A 23,862-nucleotide genomic window follows, 5' to 3' on the forward strand; every position below is an offset into this window, starting at 1 on the left:
GGTAGGATATCATAAATTGATTCTTGACTTGTTCTCTGCAGTGAGATACAGATATGTTGTCAGCCAGAGAACAGCACCCCTGCTGGTGTAACGATTCTGTGTACTGCTCCATAAGCAGTGTTACATTAATACAGCACTACATCAAACAGCTGAAAATAACATATTTATTCACAATGATTCACTACAGCTGGTTTAAACTTGGACTACTCTTGACGCTTGAAAGACTGTTTGCCAGTGTAATGGAAGCTGTCCATATCAGAAATAGACAGATTCATCACATATGTATGTGATGAATATAATATGTAATGAATATGGTGTGATTAATGTATATGTAGTGAGTGTAGTGTGTTGTGGATATATATGTAATGTATGTGTATGAATTATGTGCTTTGGCAATAACATGTCTTTGTTCATGCCAATAAAGCAAATTGAATTGAATTGAATTGACAGGAAGGAGATTTTTAACAAGCAAAATGTCAAATATTAATTCAAAAATATTTATTCCTGTGATTAAAATTTACAAAGATTAAATATATATTATTGTTGTGATTGTTAACTCTATTTGATATTAAGTAGTTAAAGCTGCTGTGAGGAACTTTTGATTTATAGCAATTTTGGCGCCCCATTGTGGACAAAGTGATACCTCTTATCTCTTGTTCTGTACATGCAAAAGTAGTGTTTTCAACAAAACCTCACCCTGCTGTCTTTTAACAGCCAGATGTATCACTCAATGTGGTTATCTGCCATGAAAACAGCCAAAAAAAGGATGTTTCTAAAGTCAAATAGCAATTATGGTCTGACACCTACCCCCACTGAGTGGTATAAGGAATTAAAAATGACAACAGAGAAGGTATCAGTGTTGTTAATTATGGTTTTGTTTGCTTTGGAATGTCATAAAGAGGCATCAGTGTTGGTTTCAGTCTGTTTCTCAGCCGGTGAAAAACTCCTCATAGTGCCTTTAATGTAATTTTTTATATCATTCTAACAAACTCTTTTAAATTTTCCAACTTTCTGGAAGTTTCAATATTTATTCTGATGTAAGATTGTCTTTTATCAAGTATCTTAAATGGCTTTAGTTGAAATATAATCATATATTTTGTTTTCCTTTTCATATTTCAAGTGTAAAGCTGATGTTTTGATAAGACAAACACTGAATCTACCACAATTTCATTAAAGCTTTAAAGCTAAAACAGCAAACCACTCGATACTTGTTGAGTGCACCAGACTGAAGAAGCCCTAACATTCATTTGATTTTTTTGATACAATAAACTTAAATTTAACTTGGTTTTAAATCTTTCCTTTTATATCCTCATGCAGTTCAATTGGCAACATTTTCAGTTATGTTGCACTAATGTTCAATCCCGGCTGCTTTTGTATTTGTTTGTTTGTTTGTTTCCCAGAAGACGAAGGAAGCACCCTGGTTGACTGACTCCCATCATTAAGTTGAAGCTCGATCCATCACTACCCCTGACTGTCGCCTTGTTGTCTGTTTGGCTTGTTAAGAGAATGGATTGGGGACTCTCCTACACTTGTCAGTAAATATATCAGAGTTTATTGCAGTCTACCTCAAGTGTGGGCTCATCTGTTTCCCAACTCTTAGTTACACGCTTCACCCTCCGACGGCACTCTAAATCCCAGGGACAACAGTAAACAACCGCACAGTAAACAACAGCACTGAGGAGTATATAGATAAAGCACATTATGTCTGTCTCTCACGTTTGTTTTTCATTTGAGGAGATCTTAAGTTTCTCTATTACCTAGAATACTTGTGCATGTTGTTGCTAGGTAACAAGAACTTTGAAAAAAAAAAAAGATCATAAGTCCATTAGACAAATGATCTCCTTAAATAACCCTCATAATTAGTGAGCTGCTGCTTAACCTTACTTTAAATAGAAAATAAACAAACTGCAGAGGCAAGAGGGAAAAGGAAAGGATCGCAATGTGATTGAAGAAGTATGCAGACTGAACACTTTCTAATTCCCCATCATTGGGAATCATTTCAGCCACATACAGCCAAGAGAGCTGTGCCACAGAATCCAATAATTGCAAAATCACAGCCAGTTCTCCAAATGATCCCCAATACACCAAGGTAATTTTGCTGTGTCTGAACACTCCGGCTACTCTGGCTTCAGAAATGGGCACCTGTTATGACATCAAAAATTACAGGAGAAAACGGCTCATGCAACAAGAATGACCTCTGGCAAAGAGTTCTGAATCACGTCATGGAGAATGAAGTGAGGGTTGCAAATTGTAGATTATTTGTATGACTTCATTAATTTACGGGCTTTAATGTCATTAAAAGAACACGTTTAGACATAACTGTGGATTTTTTTAAAATGGTGATTCCCTTTCTGTAACTGCAAGTGAACTGCTGCAATATAAAGAAATATTATTAGTTTATGCAAGCAAAGTAAAACCTACAACATACTACAAGGACTTAAAATAAATGTCAAGACATATCTGAACTGATACATTAATTCTAATGCCTGTTCGAAAATCTTGACTTACTGTCAGATGATCTTAACCATCATTTTCCCACGTTGGTCATCTTCTTGTAATGTCATGCTCACATGGGTATGAAGCTCAAATGTTGTCATCATGTCTCACTGCTGTATTCTAGGTCCTTGATAACTTGACATATTGTTGTCCTTTCACTGTATCCTGATTGATAAGGAGCAAAAAAAACAATAGATGGTGAAATTCACAGATACGATGGAAAGAGAGAAATGTTTACACAGGCAAAGTGATTCATTTTTAGATTACTACTTTGAAAGATCTGAAGTTATGTTGGTGTCATCATGAGATGTCTTCCAGAATGTTTTTTTCAAGTTATCTAAAAAAAAAATCATTATTATTGTATTTACCTATTTTTTCTTCTCTTTGTTGGTTTTGTATTACTAATTCAATTTCTAACCCTTGGTGAACAAAGATATACTGAAAAAATGCAATAAAAATTAATTGTATGACAAAAGTTGTCTAAAAATAGTACATTTCACCCATTATAGTAAAAAATATCTACAAAAATAGTGGCTTACCTTGAAAAAAAAACCTTGAAAGCAGAAAATGTAATGAGTTTTCTGTTTTTCTTTGTTGCCAGATGACTCCTAAGTTTAGGGTTAGTGAACATTTAGTTATCAAAAGCATCAGTAGCAGTAGGTTAATGCATATCGGCACAGGAAACACAGCCACATGCTCATACAGGTAGGCAAATTTTCTGCAGACCAGCTAAATGAAGCCACATTAAATCACTTTGAGGGACAGTGAGGGTCGCGAGTCTTTGGCAGCTATATTTTGGGGGGTCGTGGTCTGAAAAGTTTGGGAACCCCTGGCTTAGGGCTTCAAAAAGACTCAACTAAATATGTAATACTCATGGTACGTACTGTGCTTTCATATACGGTGTCTAGAGTCCTCATTCCTTCAGAAAGTAACCATATCCTCTCATTACGCATTATTGCGCAATACTGGCGCAGGATGACGCTCCGTAATGTTTACCTTTGACCCCTCTGTCGTCAGAGACAGTTGAACCAATCGTGTGGCTCGTTGTTGAGAGGTGCTCAAGTGAGGTCCATACCCTCTCGTCAACATGGTGAGTACAACATTTACAAAGAAAAGATAGTTCAAGGAAAGGTTTAAATCTGTTACAGTCATAAGAGTGTGTCTACTTAGTCTACGTTTGGTGATTAATCGGCTTATGGTCTATTTTATGTTTTCATAGATCTCAACGGTCCAGAATATCACAGATTAGCAGGTCATGTTAGCCACGAGCTAATTTAGCGGCATCCACATATCGTTATGACTCCGACTATCTCCTGAGATGAGGAATAGTGCAAGTTAAAAGTAGATACAAGTTAAATAAAATAAGTTTAGGCTGCATGCAAAATGGATAAGTACGGGACTCTACTCTAAAGAGAAACAAGAAGAAGACCTGCTTACCGGGTAGAGCTTGTTCTGTACCAGAGATTAGACGGAGCCTGCAGTCATTCATCACAAATTAACATGCAGAGTTAGAACTGCTCACTTAGAAAGGTGAGAGTCATAACTGTGTGAGAGAGTGTTTGCAATTATATAATATAACGAAAGCATTGAGGAAAATAACGTGAACGTGTCTGTCAGTCACATCTAGGAAAACAACTAGTTTTACGTATGCTATGAAGTGTTTTTCTCTTTATTCATAAAATGTACTGTACTAATAAAATCCTGTACAACTAAATTACCCCCTTAAGAGATATTGAGACTTTTAAACCTATACTAAATGCCTATTTATTCAGTCTGGCTTTAGTAGGGTTTTACAATTGTAATACTTACCTTATACTGTAATATTGATTTAAATGTTGCTTTATTATTTTAGTAATTGTAACTTTTATCTTATAAATAAAAATTAAAAGACTCCCCCCATCCTAATCCCAACCCAACCCAGCTCCAACCCAAAAACCCACCCACAATCCTAAGGTGAAGAACACAGTATATGCAACAATAATAATAAAAAACAATGAAAATAAAATAAATAAATACAAATTAAAAATAAGTTGCTGAACAAACTGAGGAAACACTCTTATGATATCTTAATTAGGAACCACTGGAGGTAAAATAAGATGTTAAAACAACACAAGTACAATAAAATACATTTCTAAGATAATAAAACACTAAAATATTAAACCATTAAAATAAAATAAGACGCTATACTTAAAATAGATAAAATAAAATACTAAGATAATAAAACATTAAAATATTAAACCATAAAAGGAAAATTAGATGCTATGCTTAAAAAATAAAGAAAATAGAATAAAAAGTGACTAAAATTTGAACTAGATGATAAATGAATAAATAAAACTGTTATGAGAATAAAACTCAGTTAAAAGCGAGACTAAAAAGGTAGGTCTTGAGTTTGCTTTTAAAAATATTTCAGAAATGCTTTTAATTTTCTAAATATGTGTGCATTATTGGACTCATAAAAAAAAAAATTCAATAATCCTATTTACATTTTAATTTCCATCTTCAACAATTCTAATTATGTTACACATTTAAATTGAAAAAGAAAAAAACATTTGCTTTTTCATTTTAATTTTCTTACATATATACTTCCATACTAATATGTCTTGCAATTGTTTTATTTCTGCTTCTTTCTTTTTTTTTTCAATCGATGTAAAGCACTTTGGGTTGCATTTGATTTATATGAAAGGTGCTATATAAATAAAGCTTGATTGATTGATATTATAAAACAAAATCATTGGGGAAAATAACCTTAACGTGTCTGTCAGTCACATTTAAAAAAACAACAACAAAATAGTTTAACGTTGCCTATGAAGTGTTTTTCTCTTTATTCATAAAACGTACTGTAATAGTAAAATCCTGCACAACTAAATTACCCCCTAAAGACCAATTCTAAGCAAAAATATTTCCGTAGACTTGTTAGCAAGTTAGTTTGGACAATCAAACATTTGAACAGCTATAACAGTGGTACCATAACCCTGTGTGGGGGTTCTTATCCACTTATAAATATTGTTAAAAGAATGAATTGGTGTAATAACTATAACAAAACACTTAGAGTGAGCGCTCGATGAAAGTAATCCAGTCAGCCTGTTCTGGGGAGGCCTGATCGAAAATGATCTGATGCTATTCTATTGTGGGATTCAAAAGAAAAAGATTCAAACAAACAACAATTATTCAAACAACACACTTATTATGAGCTGTGGCGATACTTGGAATTGAAACATTTCAGAATAGGTGTTGGGCAGTCTAAAATACCTCAATAAGAATACATACATTGATAATTGTGGCATTAGTAGGTATTGCCAGAATTTAGTTGAACTACAGTGTAATACATATCTCCACATCCTACATGATTCAAATCGTAGGCTAAACACAAAAGCAAACAAATATTGAACATGTGTAACACAGGTTGAGAGAAAAAAGTCCTTTAAGGAGTGTTTATACGAATCTTCTTGATAGTTGTAGTCCTGTTATAGGTTGTATTTAAAATGGGTTGTCAAGCCAACTATTGCAACCTTACCTCAGTGCTAAGAAACCTGCCACAGCCAGAGAAACCTGAGACATCAGAAATCAGCATGCGCTTTCTTTGGTTTGCACGCTCTTGTGGCTCCATGCCTGTTTGCTCCCTGTAATGTTAACTGGTAAACAGGGTATCACTCAGACTTGGTCGTCAGGTTTCTAAGATTCTTAATGATTCCACTTAAGTTTGATGTTGAGGGCTTCAGATATTTTAGCGCTGCTTCTTTGTTTCTTTCTTTGTTCTTCATTCCCTTGCTAACTGTAAATGTTAGATGTAGCATTTATTCTCATATCATCATCAGACATGACAGTAGTGTGATCTGAGTTTTGAATGCAACCTTAAAACCATAACTGTCTAGAGACACTATCATACTAAATCGTAATATTCAAGATGTAAAAAACTTCCGATCATATTTGAAGAAACGGCATTGTTAGCATTAACGGATTAAGCACCTGCTAACTCTGCATCACACCACTAGCTTTGTGAGTTCTCTAACTCTGTGGTGTTTCTTATTCATGACAGTCTTCATCGGAGGCTAATAATGGCCCAAGCCAAGCCCCACCTTATCCAGGTGTACCGCCCTCAGGGATACCTCCCCCATTTGTAAGTCAGCGACTGACATATTTATAACACTTAGCTCTTACCAGTTGTCTTATAGGGCTGCAGTGAGTGGTATATGTTAAAGGTCTTTATTTGTGTTCAGTCTCATCTAATGCATCATTTTCTTTCTCCTTATTTCTTTGTCTAGATGGGACCACCAGGAATACCGCCTCATTACCCTCCCATTGGAATGCCTCCCATGGGACAGCGACCGCCTAGCATGACTCCTATGCCTCCTGGTATAATGCCCCCTGGTATCATGCCACCCATGGGGGCCCCCCCCTATGGGACAGGTGGGTCTTATAGATTTGTCTCCATTTTGTTGCTATTGTTAGTTCAATAGGCGTTTGGCTCAGGTTCTTGCTGCTCTTCTGTATTCATCAAGGTAGTGCTGTAGTACTGAATACCCGTCTTGGTCTCATGACCGGTCTCAAACCACTTATTTAAGGTCTCAGTCTCGTCTCAGAATCGAAAGCATTTGTACTCGGTCTTTTCCCAGTCTCGGACTGGGCGGACTCTGTATTTTATATCAAGACTGGTCGAGACCACCACTGATGCACTCTGTGTCCCTGTCATTACTGTGACAAGAGAGAACCCCCTCCCTCTTTCTCAATTCATTCATTTTTTCCTCACCTTTTACGGCCGTAACTTTCACGGTGCTACGTTGAGTGACACGCCCCCTGCATTCAGACGTTAATGAATGGAGACAGACGACAGGAGGAGAGACTGTGTGCCTGTGACCAGAGATGTCTGTTTAGTCATTCAATTAAGCAATAAGTAGACATTTGATAACATACAAATACCTGCCACAGGATTACCACAGTCAGCACACCAGTCAGATTAAAACACCACAAACATTGGAAATTAGAAAATGCACACAACTGATGAGAATAAAAGCCTGAAAAGAGAGAGAGCAAGAGAGAGAGACAGAGGAGAGCGACAGAGAGAGACACACGTCATAGAATCGACCCCAGTCCCAGCAGGATTTGGTGCATGTCATTTCCCACTGTCTGCCCATACGTCCTGTTTCTCTCAAGCTGTAATATCCAAAGCCCAAAATATTCTTCCTCATAAATCGGATTCCAATGGAGAGAGACCTAAAATCAAAGGTTCTACCTCCAGTTCTATTTCTTTGGGTTCCACAAGTAAGCCTGCACTCTGAATACTATGTTTCAAAAACATCTATGACCTTTTACCACTTTGCTCATCTCAAAACAGAGAAATGTAAAAGCTAGACAGCAGAAGTTATTACTTTGATAAAGAGAGACCCTCAGGGAGGAGGTTATTTTTCTTTTTAAGTGCTTTTGGTTGATTTTTCGTACTTTGGCACCGAAGGAAGATGTTATTTTTGTAATGAGCCTATCTGGTCATCTGGCTGTTTGCGTGTTAAGCCCCTTTGGACTGGTACTTATTCAAGTCCTCTAAGATCTCACTAGTTATTTTAAAGAGTACAAAAGTATCACGTCGACTGTTAAACGTCCACCAAACTTAATTAGTAACCTGGAATTTCCTTGATCTCTTGTTTGCAGTTAGAAAAGGTACTTATAACTTCTGATTTGAAGCTAAAACACAGGGAGGCAAACAATAGCTGAACTGTTGAAAATAGTATCTAAAGGCGTTTTTCGACCGCAGGAACTTTACCCCAGAACTAGGGACTTTACCTCTGAACTACGTGCATTTCGACAAGAGGAACCAGGGTCTAAATTTAGTTCAGGGGTAGATAATCTCCCCCCTGAAAAGCCCCTGCTTGGGGGGTAGTACTTTTCAAAGGTCCTGGGACTTTTGGTTGAACGTAACGGTGTTTGTGGAGTTTACCCAGTTGTTGAAACACAGATGGAGTTCCTGGGAATGCATACTATTTTATTAAGATTTCAAAATATTATTTAATATGTTTTTTTTCTCCATACGTCACTGGCCTGATTTGCACAAACTACCCGGGACTTCAAACAATGGGGGCACAGGAACCTTTTAGTTCTGGGGAAAGTAGTTCTGGGGGCTAAAAGACCCTGGAACTCTTGGTCCAAACACACCTATATACTGCCCATGGTCCCATAGAGAGATGTCTAAATAATTGCTTATTGTTTAAATCTTGAACCTCTATCCTCAGTTGATGCAATGCTCCTGAGGTAGTCACACTTTTTGTGTGTCCCTTTTTTTTTAGGCAAAACAGAGTGAAATTTAGCGAGCATATGTAGTTCTGTCATATGTATAACCAGGTGTGATATTCAGAGGTGTTTGATCAAGGTGCCAGCAACACATGACTAAAAAGGTGGTGAGGCGATGCAGCTCGGTGCGATGCTTCTTCACAGATTTCAAGCTGTGACATCACACAGTTAAATAAGCCCAGCCAACTCAGCCTCAATCTCACCCTCTCCCCTTAGTTCCAAGCAGCCCTTCTCACTCACACCAACACCCTGTCTCACACTGTGTCCTAATAGCCCTGCCTGCACCGGGTGAAATGGAAATGCTTCATGAATATTTCATCATGCTTCTCTTTTTAGATGCCAGGCATGATGCCACCTATGATGCCAGGGATGATGATGCCCCCTCGCATGCCAGCTGCGACTGTACAACCAGCGGGACCGGTAACTTCTCTCACTGCTTTTTCCATCAGTGCCCTGTTTCACACCTTTTAGTTCTACACTGCAGTGTGAAATGCTAAATGAAGCATCTGTGCAGAAAGTTATCACGGCTGGATCTGAATTGATGTCATTCCCCTAAAAAAAGAACACATTGAATATAAATTGATTTAAAAACATGAATACATTATTATGATCAAACCTGAATGCAACATGTCCATCATCCTCACTTTTTCTTTTTGCTCTGATTCAATCACTGAAACATGATGACCAAAAACAAGCTCTTTACTCTTTAAATGCAAGTTCTGCAAATGAGCAATCTAATGTTTGCTCCGTGATGACATTCACACAGCTTCATGTGTCGGAGGACATCCACTGAATCATTACAAGTATTTAATTCTGCATGTGTGATGTATCAGGTTTGGTACTAATTAGGAAGGCTGTTAGTGTGTTGTGAACGATGAGTTTGTTTTCTCAGCTGAATGAATCACCCATTGGAAAAGAAGTGTTCAAGTAAACTGTCATCTGTATATGTCTGAGTAATAATTCACTAATTTGGAACAATGATCTTTTCTGCAGCCTGGTGTTGACTCCTCAGGTAAGATCATGAACTCCCACTTTACTCACATACATCTTACACTTGTTTATTTTGTGTTCACGAGAAGTACCACGTCTGACGTCTCGTGTGTTTATCTTCACAGCTGCTGCACCTGGAACAGCTGTAAGTATTTCTGTATGTGCTGTTCTTTTACAGTTCATCGTCATAAGTTGTAGCCTTCTGTCTTCTCAGTAGTCACAGTTTTTCTTTAATATTATGTGTTCCTTGGTCCCTGCAGAGCACCACCAATGGATCTCCACAGGATGATCAGCCAAAGAAGGTTTGTGCACATTACAATGTCAAAGATTAGTCAAAGAGAGACTTGACAATATGATTTTGGAACCATACCAAGTTGGTAATTTCTTCTTCTGTCTCCTTTTTGATGCTGAAACAGCTGATTCATCTGTTTGTTTTTGTCTCTCCTTAGAAGTCACTATGGACAGAACACAAATCCTTGGATGGGAAGACCTATTATTACAACACAGAGACAAAGCAGTCTACATGGGAGAAGCCGGACGACCTGAAATCTCCAGCAGAGGTATAAACCTTCATAACGCCTCATCTTATTGTTTAACATAACATGAAATTCAGCAGTCTATGATGTAGCAATTATTTTATATGGATATTCTGACACTTAACTTTAACCCTCCTATTATCCTTGGGGTCAATTGAACCCCATTCAATGTGTTTAAGGTCTCTAAATTAATGACTAACATAATTTTTCTGGCTTCATATTTCATGAATTTTCCTGATTTAATGGGGACAACTGGGAATTTATAAAATAAAATGTTGATATGCTCCAATTTCCCATCAGTGTTCCTTGGGGTCAATTTGACACCAGGCTGTTTTAGCTGTATATAACATAAGGAATATCAACATTTCACACACATTTGTTTTGGTTGTTTTGGATGATATTGAGGTCACCATAAAATATATTTTATTTAAAGGCTATTTAAGTAGTCAATAAAGAAACATAAAGTACCTGACACAGAAACCTGGGTAATAATCAGTTTCTGGAGGTTTAAATTAGCTGGGGTCAAATTGACCCCAAGGACAAAAGACTTTAGTAAATTTGAGGATAACAGGAGGGTGAAGTCAGTGTGTGATATTTTAAATGAAACACATTCAGTAAAGAAAAATATATCAATAAATACATGAATACACTCAGGTGAATGATACACATGTAAACAAAAGTTGCTTTCAATCATTTTTATGAGCATCCTGAAATTTCATTGGTTGATCTTGTGCTGTGTATCAAAACTGACATATTGCCCTTTTCCCCCTTCAAGCAAATGCTCTCTAAGTGCCCGTGGAAGGAGTACAAGTCAGACACAGGGAAGCCTTATTATTACAACTCTCTTACAAAGGAGTCCAGATGGACCAAACCCAAAGAGCTGGAGGATCTGGAAGGTAAACCAGCTTTCTCATTAAGTCAAACTCATTGTAAGAAAGGCCGTGATGTTTCATCCCGCCCTCTTTGGAAGAGCCTTTACAGGAACCGAGTGGTGAACCACAGGGTGCTGGCCTGTACAACAAATAATGGCACGCGTTAGAGGGAATTTGGCATCATTGACGTCCAGACAGACAAATAGAGGAGCACATCATGGCTTGTGCAGTGCATTTATCTCTGCTGCTCTCTTATCTGTACTGTGCTTTGAAATGATAACAAGTACCCTAACAGCCATCTCCTTTTGTCTATCGCAGCTATGATCAAAGCAGAGGAGAATGGGTAAGAGCTTCCTGTTTACCTCCACTTACTCTTTACTGTTGCACTATTTATTATGAACAACACACAGCGGTTATCTAAAGTGATTCCTTCCTCCACTGTCTGTTCAATTATTAAAGACTAGAGACCTTTCCGTTTTATTCAGTAACCCCTCATGTATCAATCAGGTAACGTTCTCCTGGTGTTCTTCTGCTCATGTGATGTGTGTCGTGATGTGATTTCAGAACGGCAGAGGCAGCAGCCCCTGGCACCATAGCAGCTCCTGCAGTGCAAGCAGATAATACAGCCACTATGGCAACAGTAATGGAGGCGGAAAACGCAACAGCCGTCTCGGAGGAGCAACTGTCTCAGGCGGCTGTGCATCTCACAGCTGAGGCCAAGATTACAGACACACCTGTGGCTTCCGTAGACAGCCCGGCCCCCACCGAGGTCACAGCCAGGTGAACTATTGCGTCTGATACATCAAAGGGTAGCACTCAGATGCACCATAATACCAGAACCATAGAGGCATTCTGACACTGATTTTTTTTCTTGAAGAAGATAGAATTATGAATGGATAAATGTTAAAAGGTACATAGTTTAGACATGGAAATGTTTAGCAGTCAGACTCTAGATTGAAGCCTCCTTGCTTACCCCTGCTGGTGGTTAAGTGAGGGTGGCTTTCAAGTATAAGATGCTTCTATGATGCAGGAAGTGCATTCCTTAATTTTTCATGTTATTGCCATCAAAACGTCTTTTAACACTAGTTATATTACAAATAACAACCTCTGTGCTACGCTAGACATTTAGTGTAAGACGCTGGCCTCAGTTGAAGGAGACGTAAGCTAAGGATCATACTGGTTAATATTAAATCATAAAAAATATGTTATAGTAAGTAATCAGTTAGGTAAGCTAAGGATCATACTGGTTAATATTAAATCTTAAAAGCTTGTTATAGTTAGTAATCAGTTAGGTAAGCTAAGGATCATACTGGTTAATATTAAATCATATAAACACTTCATAGTAATCAGTTAGGTAAGCTAAGGATAGTACTGGTTAATATTAAATCTTAAAAAGCATGTTAGAAATGTTGTAAAGTAATCTAAACTAACTTTCAAGTAATGTTTTTAAGTAAGATGTACTTAAAATAAGTTAATGGTTAAAAAAGAAAGTTTGTAAGGAATGGATATCTGTTTTATCGTAATGTTAGAGTTTTATAAATGAATAGATCATTAAATGTCCCATGTTCTGATTACATCTCAGACACGGTTTGAAGTTTCAGCTTGTTTTAAAAAATGAATGTGAAAGTGAACAAAAACTACTGATTTTTATATTCCTCTGATTACACATGAACTCAAACACACTCATGAATATTATATTCCACGTCAACCAAGTCTGTTCTGCTAAATGCTGCTTATAAATACGCACTGCACCTTTAATCTTTCATGCTTATCCATTGACATCTATCTCGCCCTCAGTGTTGAAGTCACAAAGGAAGAAAGACCAGAGCTTCAGAAGAAAACGTACAAGTGGAACACAAAAGAGGAGGCCAAGCAGGCTTTCAAAGAGCTGCTGAAGGAGAAGGTGAGTCGGGTTGTTAAACGAGGTCCGGGTAGAACACAGAAGAGACTGTGTTATCTCTGTCGGTCTGTTGCACATGCTCTCATTACTTGACATTTAGCAGATCAGATACAAAGATAAGACTCTGCTTGCTTAAGAGTGTTTGCCTGAACGCAGACTAGTATCCGTTAGCGTGCTTTTAGCTGAATCCAGCGCCATAAATACTGTACAGTGACGAGTGTGGTGCTGTGACGTTGGTTGGTTAGTCAGCCCAAAACATTTTGAATATGCCACAGCAGCTACAAAGATTGTCGAGCTGACTCTCATCACTTTGAGTGGAGTTTGTGTAGAGGGCCTGTGTCAGTGTTTTTACGCAACAGCAACTTCAGAAATGAAAAAAAGCATTCAAAGAGCAAATAATGCCTAAAGGGGTTAACAAAAAATAAACTGAAATGCAAACGATGAGAATTTATAGATGTTAACATAGTGTTCTTTGAAAAGAAAATGACAATCAGACATTTATAAAGATATCTGTAGTTGTAGGGAGGAAGCAGAACACTCACAAGGTTTGTCTCACTTTCATGCTACCAGCTGTGACGTCATGAGTAAAGGCGACACATGAAATCTCTAAGCTCACACTGTCTCCAGCAAAACCGCCCTGAGACACAAACGTCCCGAGATCTGAAGATTTGAGCATGAAGAGAAATTAACTGCAACTTTAACTTTTTATAACACAAGTGCAACACAAGTGGAACAACCCCAACAGTGTTCTCTAAGGGGAGGGGACTATACTTTGATTAATACACTTGAGTCTTGAGGCCGCTTAGTTAAGGTCTCGGTCTCATCTCGGAATTGAAAGCATTAATACTCGGTCTGGTCTCGGTCTCGGACTGGGCGGACTCTGTATTTTATATCAAGACCGGTTGAGACCACCACTGATGCACTCTGTGCTCCTGTCATTACTGTGATAAAAGAAAAAACGAAACTTAAGGGGTCAAAAGAAAGGCAACAAAGACAAAACCAAACCTTGTTTGTTGCTGTCAATAGTATTTAAAGCAAACTTAGATAAAATAAACAGAAGTCTTTTATTTTGTTAACTCTCATGATGATTTTTCATTGATATATATGGTCTTGTCTCGGTCTTGCCCTCTCTTTGTCTTGGTCTTGTCTTGGTCTCGGTGCACTCTGGTCTCGGACATGTCTTGGTCTCGGTTAAAGTGGTCTTGACTACAACTCTAGTGCGCAGTGTTTCATAACATTCACAAGCTGTCTGAAAAACTTTGAGGTTGTGTACAGTTACACAAAGAGATAGTCTTTCATTATTTAGGTTAAGTTCCTTTTAGTCTCTTCTACTGCCTGTTGCATTTCACAACACATCCTATGCAATTTGATCTTCATCTAATCCCTACCCCTCCTCATGAGGTCCTTACATGATTGTTAAGCTTCACCTCCTGTTGCTGTGGATGTATAGAGCAAGCTGGTTCGAGCACCGCCCACCTCGATCGCGGCTATATTTAGGCTCTTTTTAATTTTGTGCACAAAGCTCTCCTCTGAGATTGCTTGCCATTTTCAGTGAGATCTTAATGGCTCTGTCTTTATGATTAGCTTTATTGGATCAAAGGCACGAGGCTGCCGGGGATTAAGAAAGTGAGAGAAAGAGGCATGCCTGAGTGAGTTAGAATAACTGTGACAAGTGACAAGTGACAAGACAGAGGCGCACCGTGGAATCAGTTCATAATGGATGATGGAGTCGCTCTCTGAGAGAGGCCAGTGGCTGAAAGGGCACTTACACAGGACCTCACTAGCACTTGTTTGAATTATTGCTACTCCACACCTCTTAACCCGGCATCTATGAGTAATGAAGACAAAGTGACTTCAGCTGATTGTTCTTCTGTCTGTCTCATGTGCTCTTTACAAATGACTAAAAAAATTATTTGGTGTGGTTTTTGAATAAGTTAGAATGTTGTTTTGGTTCATCAATCAATCAATCAATCAATCAATCCATCCATCAATCTTTATTTGTATAGCCCCAAATCACAACAAACGTTATCTCAAGACCCAACTTCAAGACAGTAGGACTCAGTCTTACTCCACCGTAATCCACCATGAGCATTGCACCTCGCAGTATTTAGATAGTTACAGGGACGAGGAAAAACTTCCTTTTAACAGGCAGAAACCTTGAGCAGAACCAGACTCATGTTAGACAGCCATCATGCCTCGACAGAGCTGGGTCTTGAAGGAGGGATAGAGGAGAATAAGAGAGAGAGGGAGATAGTGATAAGACGAGTGACAGTCAGCGTGAGAGTATTTGAGAGTACAGACCTCCATGACATTACATTTTATTGTCTTTCTTTCAGGGTGTATCCTCAAACTCCTCGTGGGAGCAAGCCATGAAGATGATCATTAATGATCCTCGCTACAGGTACACTCTTCTCCTAAGATCATTTTGTAGTATTTCTTTTAAAGACGATGCCAAATCTCACCAGATTTTTCTGTATTAAAGCGCTCTTCCCAAACTGAGCGAGAAAAAGCAGGCGTTCAACGCCTACAAAGTGCAGACAGAGAAGGAGGAGAAGGAGGAGGCCAGAATTAAATACAAGGAGTCCAAAGAGACCTTTCAGAGGTTCTTGGAGAACCACGACAAGATGACGTCCACCACCAGATACAAGTAAGAGCTGCAGTGATGTCCCAATGAAGTTTATTCACCTCCTGTAATGATCTGTGCTTCTCTGTATTGTCAATTTGATTGTGCAGACAGGATCAATGAAATGTCATCAATGGCTGGCACACATGCAGCCGTGCAGAATTTACAGGTCAAAGTAGCTTAGCTTAAAGATAAAAATGCTAACACTTCTGTATAGATGGATAAGGCGTTTTTCGACCCCAGGAACTTTACCCCTGAACTGCATGCGTTTCGACTGGAGGAAACAGGGTCTAAATTTAGCTCAGGGGTATATAATCTCCCCCCTGAAAGGCCCCTGCTTTGGGGGTAGTACTTTTCAAAGGTCCTTGGACTTTCAGTTTAACGTAACAGTGTTTGTGGAGTTTACTCAGTTGTTGAAACACAGAGGGAGTTCCTGGGAATGCATACTAGTTTAGTTTTTTATTAAGATTTCAAAATATTATTTAATATAATTTTTTTCTTCATATGTCACTGGCCTGATTTGCACAATCTACCAGGGACTTCAGCTCGCGGTCGAAACGCAGACAACAATGGGGGCACAGGAACCTTTTAGTTCAGGGTAAAGTAGTTCTGGGGGCTAAAACACCCCGGAACTCTAGGTCGAAATGCACTATAGATAGGTAGATAGATAGATAGATAGGGTTGGTTGTCAGAGCAGCTAATTAAATTCAAATGACAATGAGGAGAGACAGAACACAAACATACATGACAGAAAAGTGGAGCAAAGTTCTGCTAAAGACTGTGATCCTGATGTGATTTCAGTCGTATCTTCAGATTCTGCTGCAAGACCACAATTGTGTAGAGGAGGAATGACAGTAAAATACAGTCAAACGTGAGAGCTGTTACAATAGCTGGGTCAAAGTAATGACCCGGGTGTTGTATGTCACATCGGGGTCAGAGTATGCTATAAATAGATACATGGATGTGGGTTTATATGTGCTCGATTATACATGTATCGGTATATTACTGTATAAACATTTAGATATTTCATGTTAAGTAAGTATGCCTTATTTATTATCATTTTAGAATAATTTTGATATGATAGGTAAGTATATAGTGTTATGTAGCACAACATGAATAAATTAATATAATCATGTAGTGTGCTTGTTTAACTGTGTTCATGTTAACATAAATGTTGCCATGGTAATAAGGTCTGTAAGAGAGCTCAGAATTGGATGTAATTTGCAGATGTCATCGATCGCAGCTTCACGTTGTGTTTTTAATTTAGTTCACATGCCAATGCAACACAGACTTCACAGTTTCCTCATCTGCAGATATCTGTAAGGAAGGGGTTAAACAACATTTCAAATATTTCATCTTCGATTCCTCTGTGTGGCGTGACACATCAAGTTTAAGTGAAAGTCATCGTAGGGGACAGACGGATTGACTGGCAACCTTGACAGAGTGCCAGTAAGAGTTCAACTGGCACTGAGGTGGTTGTGACGACTGGGGCTCTAATCTGGGATGGCACAACAGGCAGTCAGACCAGAGTTATCTTTTGGTGTGCGTGTGGGCGTGTGCGTGCGTGTGTTATAAAACCTTATTTCACCTATGACTCTTTGAAGTCAGTCTTGGATATTCCACATTTTCAGAGCAAGTCATGAAAATCAGCTGTCCTCCATAATATCATCAGTACTTTTTTACTCTTTGTCAACACTTCATGAGCATTGAGTGAAATCTGAACTGACGGTACATTTAGTCTGTAAAATGCTGCCCTCATGTGGGTTACTATGTGAACAGATTTGAAACAAATTTTTGTACCTGTGTTTCAGGAAAGCAGAGCAGATGTTTAATGAGCAGGAGGTCTGGAGCTGTGTGCCAGAGAGAGACAGACTGGAGATCTATGAGGATGTTTTGTTCTACCTCGCTAAGAAAGAAAAGGTAAGACTCTCATTTAGAAGGATTCACTCCACTTCAGCTGTCATCTGCCTTCAGCGTTCAGTATCAGTCATGCTTATGGAAGGGTACCTTTCACATTTGAACCGATACAGTACTGATGCCCGGTACCTGGGAATCGGTACTCAACGGTACCAATTTTCTGTACTTTTGTGTGTTTATGTGGTAATAAATGTTAATTTGTCTAATAATAAAATCTCAACATTTTTAAATTTAACATATTTATTTCTCAATATATAAACTTTAACAAATATATCAAAACACCATCCAACTGTTTGTATATATAAATGTCTTCAACATGAAATGAACAGAAACAGGATGATAAAGGTGATTAGATATATTAGCTGACACGTGCTCGTGGCGTCTAATTGCTCTTTCGGGAGTTTATCAGTTAACTCACGTGAAAGCCTGCGGACGGGGAAAAGTCAGTTCTCCGTCTCTTTATAATAAGAGGACACACAACTTACTTGTTGGGCATTCACGCACACAGGAACGGTATAAACAGGGCAGGTAGTCGGAGCGAGAGGGTCCGTGGTCTCAACTTAATCCTCCTGCAGCTCTGCCTCGCGGTGAGTGCGTGCGCCCGTCAGCTGCAGGCTCCGTTTGACGCGCTCAGAGACACGTCCAGTCTCAAACTTTATTACAAATAATCAACCAAAATCAAACCTGAAGAAGAGTTTTGAAGTTACAAAGTGTTAGTTGAACACACAGAAAAATGCAAATTGAATAAAGAAATCTCATATATGTTGGGTTTTTACAGAAGAAAATTAAACACAGGTGGTACGTTTTTGTCTCCCACTTTAAGATTAAAATTCATAATCTTCTGAAATATAAACTAAGAATGGAGAAAGAAAAAAATCATCTTTGGAAGAAGTAAAAGTTTTTCCCTTAATAGACCACTACAGTGTATGGAGATGCCGCTACCCAGTTATTCATTTACCTATATTTATTTCAAGCAACTTTTTGTTTCTGTTATTTTTGTGTCCTTTTTCCAAAAACGAAAGAGGTAGATCAACAAAACAATTACATGGTTACAGGTGTCGTGCCCCTTGATTCAGTAGGTGAAACCACAGGGAGGGGAAAATCACCTACTCTTCCACTCCCTCACAGTCACAAGGATGCGTTTAGGTACCAAAACATGGTACCGTTTGATTTTACGTGAATTGGTACTCGGTAGTATTGACGGAATTTGGTCGGTACCTATAAAAGTACCGAATTCTGTACCCATCCCTAGTCATGCTGTTAGTTCAAGGTGGAGGGCGATGTCAGCTCTGGTTAAACTTCCATCCTGGTTTTCCTCTCTAGGAACAAGCAAAGCAGCTGAGGAAGAGGAACTGGGAAGCCCTGAAGAACATTTTAGACAACATGGCCAATGTCACATACCGCACCACCTGGTCTGAGGCCCAGCAGTATCTACTGGACAACCCTACATTTGCAGAGGACGAGGAGCTGCAGAGTAAGAGAGCAGAAATCTGTGTTTACCTTCTTTACTTTGTATTAGACAAAGTTTCAGCAACCTTAAACGACCTTGATTTAATAGTTTTGTTACCTGCTGGCAGATATGGACAAAGAGGACGCCCTCATTTGTTTTGAGGAGCACATCCGGGCTCTGGAGAAGGAGGAGGAGGAAGAGAAACAGAAGACCCTTCTCAGAGAGAGGAGACGACAACGCAAGAACAGAGAGGCCTTCCAGGTGAGAGGGATAAAGAAATCCTGAACTCACTCCTCACATTGTGTTTGAACAGCTTGAAGAAGAAGAAGTGACTTTTAAGAGTTTAGTTTTGCTCTCCTGATCGCGTATTTGTGTTCCTTCCTCTCAGAAATTTCTGGATGAGCTCCACGACCACGGCCAGCTTCACTCCATGTCCGCGTGGATGGAAATGTACCCCACCCTGAGCTCAGACATCCGCTTCGCCAACATGCTGGGCCAGCCCGGTAGGACTGCAGGCCGGTAGCACACGTGGCTTCATGTTGCTCGCGCTTAATGCTGTGAAGCACGTGGACATGACATGCAGACAACACATGACATAAACACACAAATAAGACACACACAGCTCAGGGTGTACAGACTGCATGAGCCACATCAGGGCACTGTTGTTCTGTTATATTATTCTGGATTACATTTAGTTTTTAGATGTTTCAAAAATAAATCATACATTAAGAGATTCTTGTGAAGATGTTGCCTAATTTGTACCGGTCTTGTCTTTATGATTCAGGTTCCACTCCTCTGGATCTGTTCAAATTCTATGTGGAAGACCTGAAAGCCCGCTACCACGATGAAAAGAGGATCATCAAGGACATTCTGAAGGTAACATCACTTTACCTCATTACAGGAGCAAATTGATCATACATGTCCTCTAGGGGTGCAACAATACATGTATCTGTATTGAACCATTCAATAAAGTGGTCACGGTTCGGTACGCCCTATGAACCGGACATTACGCAATGTTATATTTATTTGATCAACTTCTGACGAGGCGCTCTGTGCTGAAAGTTCAGTGGATCTGCGCTCGACTCCTGCAATATCGAGCGCAGGTCCACTGAACTGCGCGCTCCTCCCACATTCATTCAGTCCAAGCTGGTCACGTTTGTTTTAACTGTGCTTTATCTGGAAATATATATTTCACCATATGACGGTCTGCTGGGTTCATATGTTCACGTATGTGTGTGTGTGAGCGAGCGCATGCCCGCACGAGTGTCCTCTTTGGTTGCAGAGCAGAGTTTTTCCGTGGTCCTATAGTGGTGCTAGACTGGGAGATTTGGTTTTTAAGTGCGTATATGCATTACTTGTTGTCTTATACTGCATGCTGTGTAAGACTTCAGCCTGATACCGGACAGTGTGGTCCCTGCCGTTATATTAGGGGCGCACCCGCTGGGTGTGTGTCCCGTCTCTCCCCCCCTGGAAGTCAAAGCAGAAGTGATTTAAGGTTCCCTCTCTCATAGATCAGGTCTAAACCTTATTCATTTATTTAACAGACTAAATATCATCATGTTATTTATCTTATTTACATGACGGGATGTCATTTATGTCTCTACATTCACAATCCTCCTCTGCTCTCTGTATCACGCACAGCAGATGCGCACGGAGACAGACAGACAGACAGACACTCGCACACTCGCACACTCGCACACACACACACACACAGATAAATGCAACCCAACCCAACCCCATACGACAAAAACGTATCAAACCGAACTGTGAATTTTGTGTATCGTTGCACCCCTAATGTCTTCATGTCACTGTTTCCTGTAAGATGTTTGATTTTTCTTCTTGATATTTCAACCTGTAAATTACCTTCTTGTTTGTGTTGGATGGCTCTGACAGGACAAAGGCTTTCTGGTAGAAGTCAACACCAGCTTTGAAGACTTTGGATCAGTGATCAGCTCAGACAAGAGAGCCACCACACTGGATGCCGGCAACATCAAGCTCGCCTTCAACAGCGTAAGAACTCTCTCCCGCCCTACATGCTTTTCTCCTCACCAGATTTTCCTGACGCCTACTAAGTCTCTTCAGACAAACACAGATGCTGCTGAACAAGTGTATTGACAGAAAGAGAAATCTCAGTTTACACAGTTTGATTGAGTTGATTTAAGGGTTCAGACTTTAATTTCTAGATCTCTATGTAATGTTGAAGCCTGTTCTTATTTGTGTTCATATTATTACACCCCTTCTCTAACCTCTGTTTGTGTAGCTACTGGAGAAGGCAGAGGCCAGAGAGAGAGAGCGAGAGAAGGAGGAGGCGAGGAAGATGAAGAGGAAAGAAGCAGCTTTTAAAAACATGCTGAAGCAGGCAACACCACCTCTGGAGCCAGAGGCTTCATGGGAGGGGGTATGTCCTTCATGCAAATAATCCTTATAGCATGAACTGACCTTAATACACTTCCATCAAACAGTTCTGTCTTTATTAATAACTTCCTGTTTGCGACTTCAGGTCAGAGAGAGATTCCTGAAAGAATCAGCGTTTGAGGACGTGACTCTAGAGTCGGAGAGGAAGCGGATATTTAAAGACTTCATGCATGTCTTAGAGGTAAGCCTGCCATTGCAGTAGGAGAGGGTTGCAGTATTAATTAAAAAGGATGACGTTTCACATGGTATGTGTTTCTTGAACAGCATGAATGTCAACATCACCACTCCAAGACAAAGAAGCACTCAAAGAAGTCCAAGAAGCACCATAGGAAGCGGTCTCGCTCTCGATCGGTCAGTAGTCTTTAGAAATGTTCTTTAATTGCCTACACTCTACAAGAACACCTATTACTGCCTGAGTTTCAACTCCACATCATTCCTGGTTTAACACTCCATCTCGATTTTGATGTTGTGCAGGGCTCAGAGTCTGAGGAAGAGGAGTACCACAAAAAGAAGAAGAGGTCACAGTCCAAATCTCCCTCTGAGCGCTCATCCAGTGGAGAGTCTGGTGAGTGTTTTATAAAGTTCACATCAACCTTTAATAAACAGTCGTGTGGATATTAACAGACATGTCTTCCTGAAATCAGAGAGGAGCTATAAGAAGTCTAAGAAGCACAAGAAGAAGGGAAAGAAAAGACGTCACAAGTCTGTAAGTATAGAAGAACACTTAATCTTTCATTATGTCCGTATATAATCTGGATGTGTGCGTGGTGTTTGTACGTGCTCTGATGGGGATTTCCACACTCAGGCGTCACCAGACTCTGACAATGAGAAGAGAGGAAGAGAGCGCGATGGAAAGCGTGAAAAGGACCCAGAGAAAGATAAAGAGAACGATAAGTCTCGGGGGAAATCTCGCTCGGACTCCAAACAGAAGTCTCCCAAAAGAAAAGCGGTGAAAGAGGAGGTGGGTGTTCTTTAGAACCACTCTTAATGATGTTTTAACGAGTGTTCACATCGATGAAGACTCGGGCAGCGACAGTTCATTTGTTAAGTGTAATTTTTATTACACTCTGAAGTCTCTGTGTTTTTGTGTTGTGTTCAGGGCGGCTGGGATACGTCAGGCAGCGAGCTGAGCGAAGGAGAGCTGGAGAAGAGAAGAAGAACTTTACTGGAGCAGCTGGACGCACCTTGAAGAGGACTCTTCCTCTGATCTTGTAATGTGATTGTACACTTCTCCTAACATGCATTCCCCTCCAAAATCATCTGGTCACACCATCACAGACTGACTGTGTGAGGTTACACTGTTCTCTGGTGTTCTCAGGAATGTGCTACACTGAGCTTACACACTCTTCAGTGATTAATTTGATATCAAGAGACTGATCAATCAGAGAAAAATCAGCTTCAAATATCAGTTTCTTTTGTTGCTCAAGTTAGACTTCTTTTTTTTTTAGCTGACAGTAGATGTACGTTTTCCACTGCTTATGATTTTTTATATCCAATTAAAGTGTTTCATGTCAAACTGACTGACTTCCACCTGGAGAACTAGCATGACAAGAAAAAGGTTTCCTTCAGTCACTCATTCAGAGGTAGATTAAAAGTAGGTTTTAATCTGATCCAATTTAACTGCAGTTGGAGGAATTAAAATCTGAAAAGGTTTTAATTGGAGCGTTTGTTGACATTGTCATACTGTAGTGTAATGTAATAAAAAACTGTTTCAATGAACAATGTCTGAACTGGATGATTTAATAAAACAAGAAGCTAGAGAAGTTCTCTGCAGCTGGATTAAATATTCCCAATTTGGGGTGCTGGTGGCCTAGCGGTCTAAGCACCCCACACACAGAGGCTACAGTACTCGTCACAGGTGTCACCAGTTTGATTCCCGTCCGGTCGACCATTTCCTGCATGTCTTCCCCCGCTCTCTACTCCCGAAATTTCATGTCTCTCTTCAGCTGTCCTGTACAATTTGAACAGCACCACAATCTGCTTCAGCACCGTTCTATAGAGACGTGAATTCTAAACCATAACAACTAGGGATGCACCGATCTTACTTTTTAGGTACCGATACCGATACTGGCCAATCCAACCCTGGTATTGATTCAACAATCTCTATTCCTTAATGTGAGGATAGAATCAACTTCAGGCTTTTCTGACTTTGTAAACCAAAATAAAGTAAACATTTTTAAACTGATATCATTATTCAAGGGAGTATAGATGTGTACCAGCAGTTTGGTGAGTTAATCTCCATAACTAACAGATATTACAATTCAGCTGTAAACCTCAGCAGTGGATAAGAGGAAGGTATAAAAAAAAAACTGCTTCAAATGAGAAAATAAAAAACATGTCAACGTTGCCCTTACTGTTTCCCTTCTCTCTGTCTGATATTGTGG

The 23,862-nt window shown here is 39.5% G+C and overlaps 1 protein-coding gene and 1 long non-coding RNA gene across 6 annotated transcripts; one reads left to right on the plus strand and one right to left on the minus strand.

Moving 5' to 3' along the window:
• Positions 1 to 2,272: 2,272 nt before the first annotated feature.
• LOC117820121 lies at positions 2,273 to 3,476 on the minus strand. Of its 4 annotated transcripts, none has more exons than XR_004632698.1 (3): positions 3,381 to 3,476; positions 2,509 to 2,661; positions 2,273 to 2,371 (listed from the first exon to the last, which is right to left on the minus strand). It is a non-coding gene; the product is annotated as an uncharacterized LOC117820121 (long non-coding RNA). The 4 variants fall into 4 exon arrangements; XR_004632697.1 differs by lacking the exon at positions 3,381 to 3,476 and adding an exon at positions 3,036 to 3,086; XR_004632699.1 differs by lacking the exon at positions 3,381 to 3,476 and adding an exon at positions 2,865 to 2,930.
• A 37-nt stretch (positions 3,477 to 3,513) lies between these two features.
• prpf40a (PRP40 pre-mRNA processing factor 40 homolog A) lies at positions 3,514 to 23,197 on the plus strand. 2 transcript variants are annotated; one of them, XM_034693791.1, is made up of 26 exons: positions 3,514 to 3,586; positions 6,759 to 6,903; positions 9,112 to 9,195; positions 9,769 to 9,787; positions 9,891 to 9,910; positions 10,026 to 10,067; positions 10,215 to 10,325; positions 11,077 to 11,197; positions 11,492 to 11,516; positions 11,738 to 11,953; positions 12,971 to 13,076; positions 15,410 to 15,474; positions 15,556 to 15,720; positions 17,508 to 17,616; positions 18,937 to 19,087; positions 19,191 to 19,324; positions 19,452 to 19,578; positions 19,848 to 19,939; positions 20,957 to 21,073; positions 21,324 to 21,461; positions 21,564 to 21,659; positions 21,743 to 21,829; positions 21,953 to 22,043; positions 22,123 to 22,184; positions 22,284 to 22,439; positions 22,578 to 23,197. In XM_034693791.1, exons 2-26 carry the CDS (start codon positions 6,895 to 6,897, stop codon positions 22,665 to 22,667), a joined length of 2,433 nt encoding a protein of 810 aa, XP_034549682.1. In that variant the 5' UTR covers positions 3,514 to 3,586; positions 6,759 to 6,894; the 3' UTR covers positions 22,668 to 23,197. The 2 variants fall into 2 exon arrangements, with proteins under 2 accessions (XP_034549682.1, XP_034549683.1); XM_034693792.1 differs by having other exon boundaries at positions 19,452 to 19,566.
• Positions 23,198 to 23,862: the final 665 nt, after the last annotated feature.

Source organism: Notolabrus celidotus, chromosome 10, assembly GCF_009762535.1.
Source record: "Notolabrus celidotus isolate fNotCel1 chromosome 10, fNotCel1.pri, whole genome shotgun sequence".
NCBI classification, from domain to species: domain Eukaryota; kingdom Metazoa; phylum Chordata; class Actinopteri; order Labriformes; family Labridae; genus Notolabrus; species Notolabrus celidotus.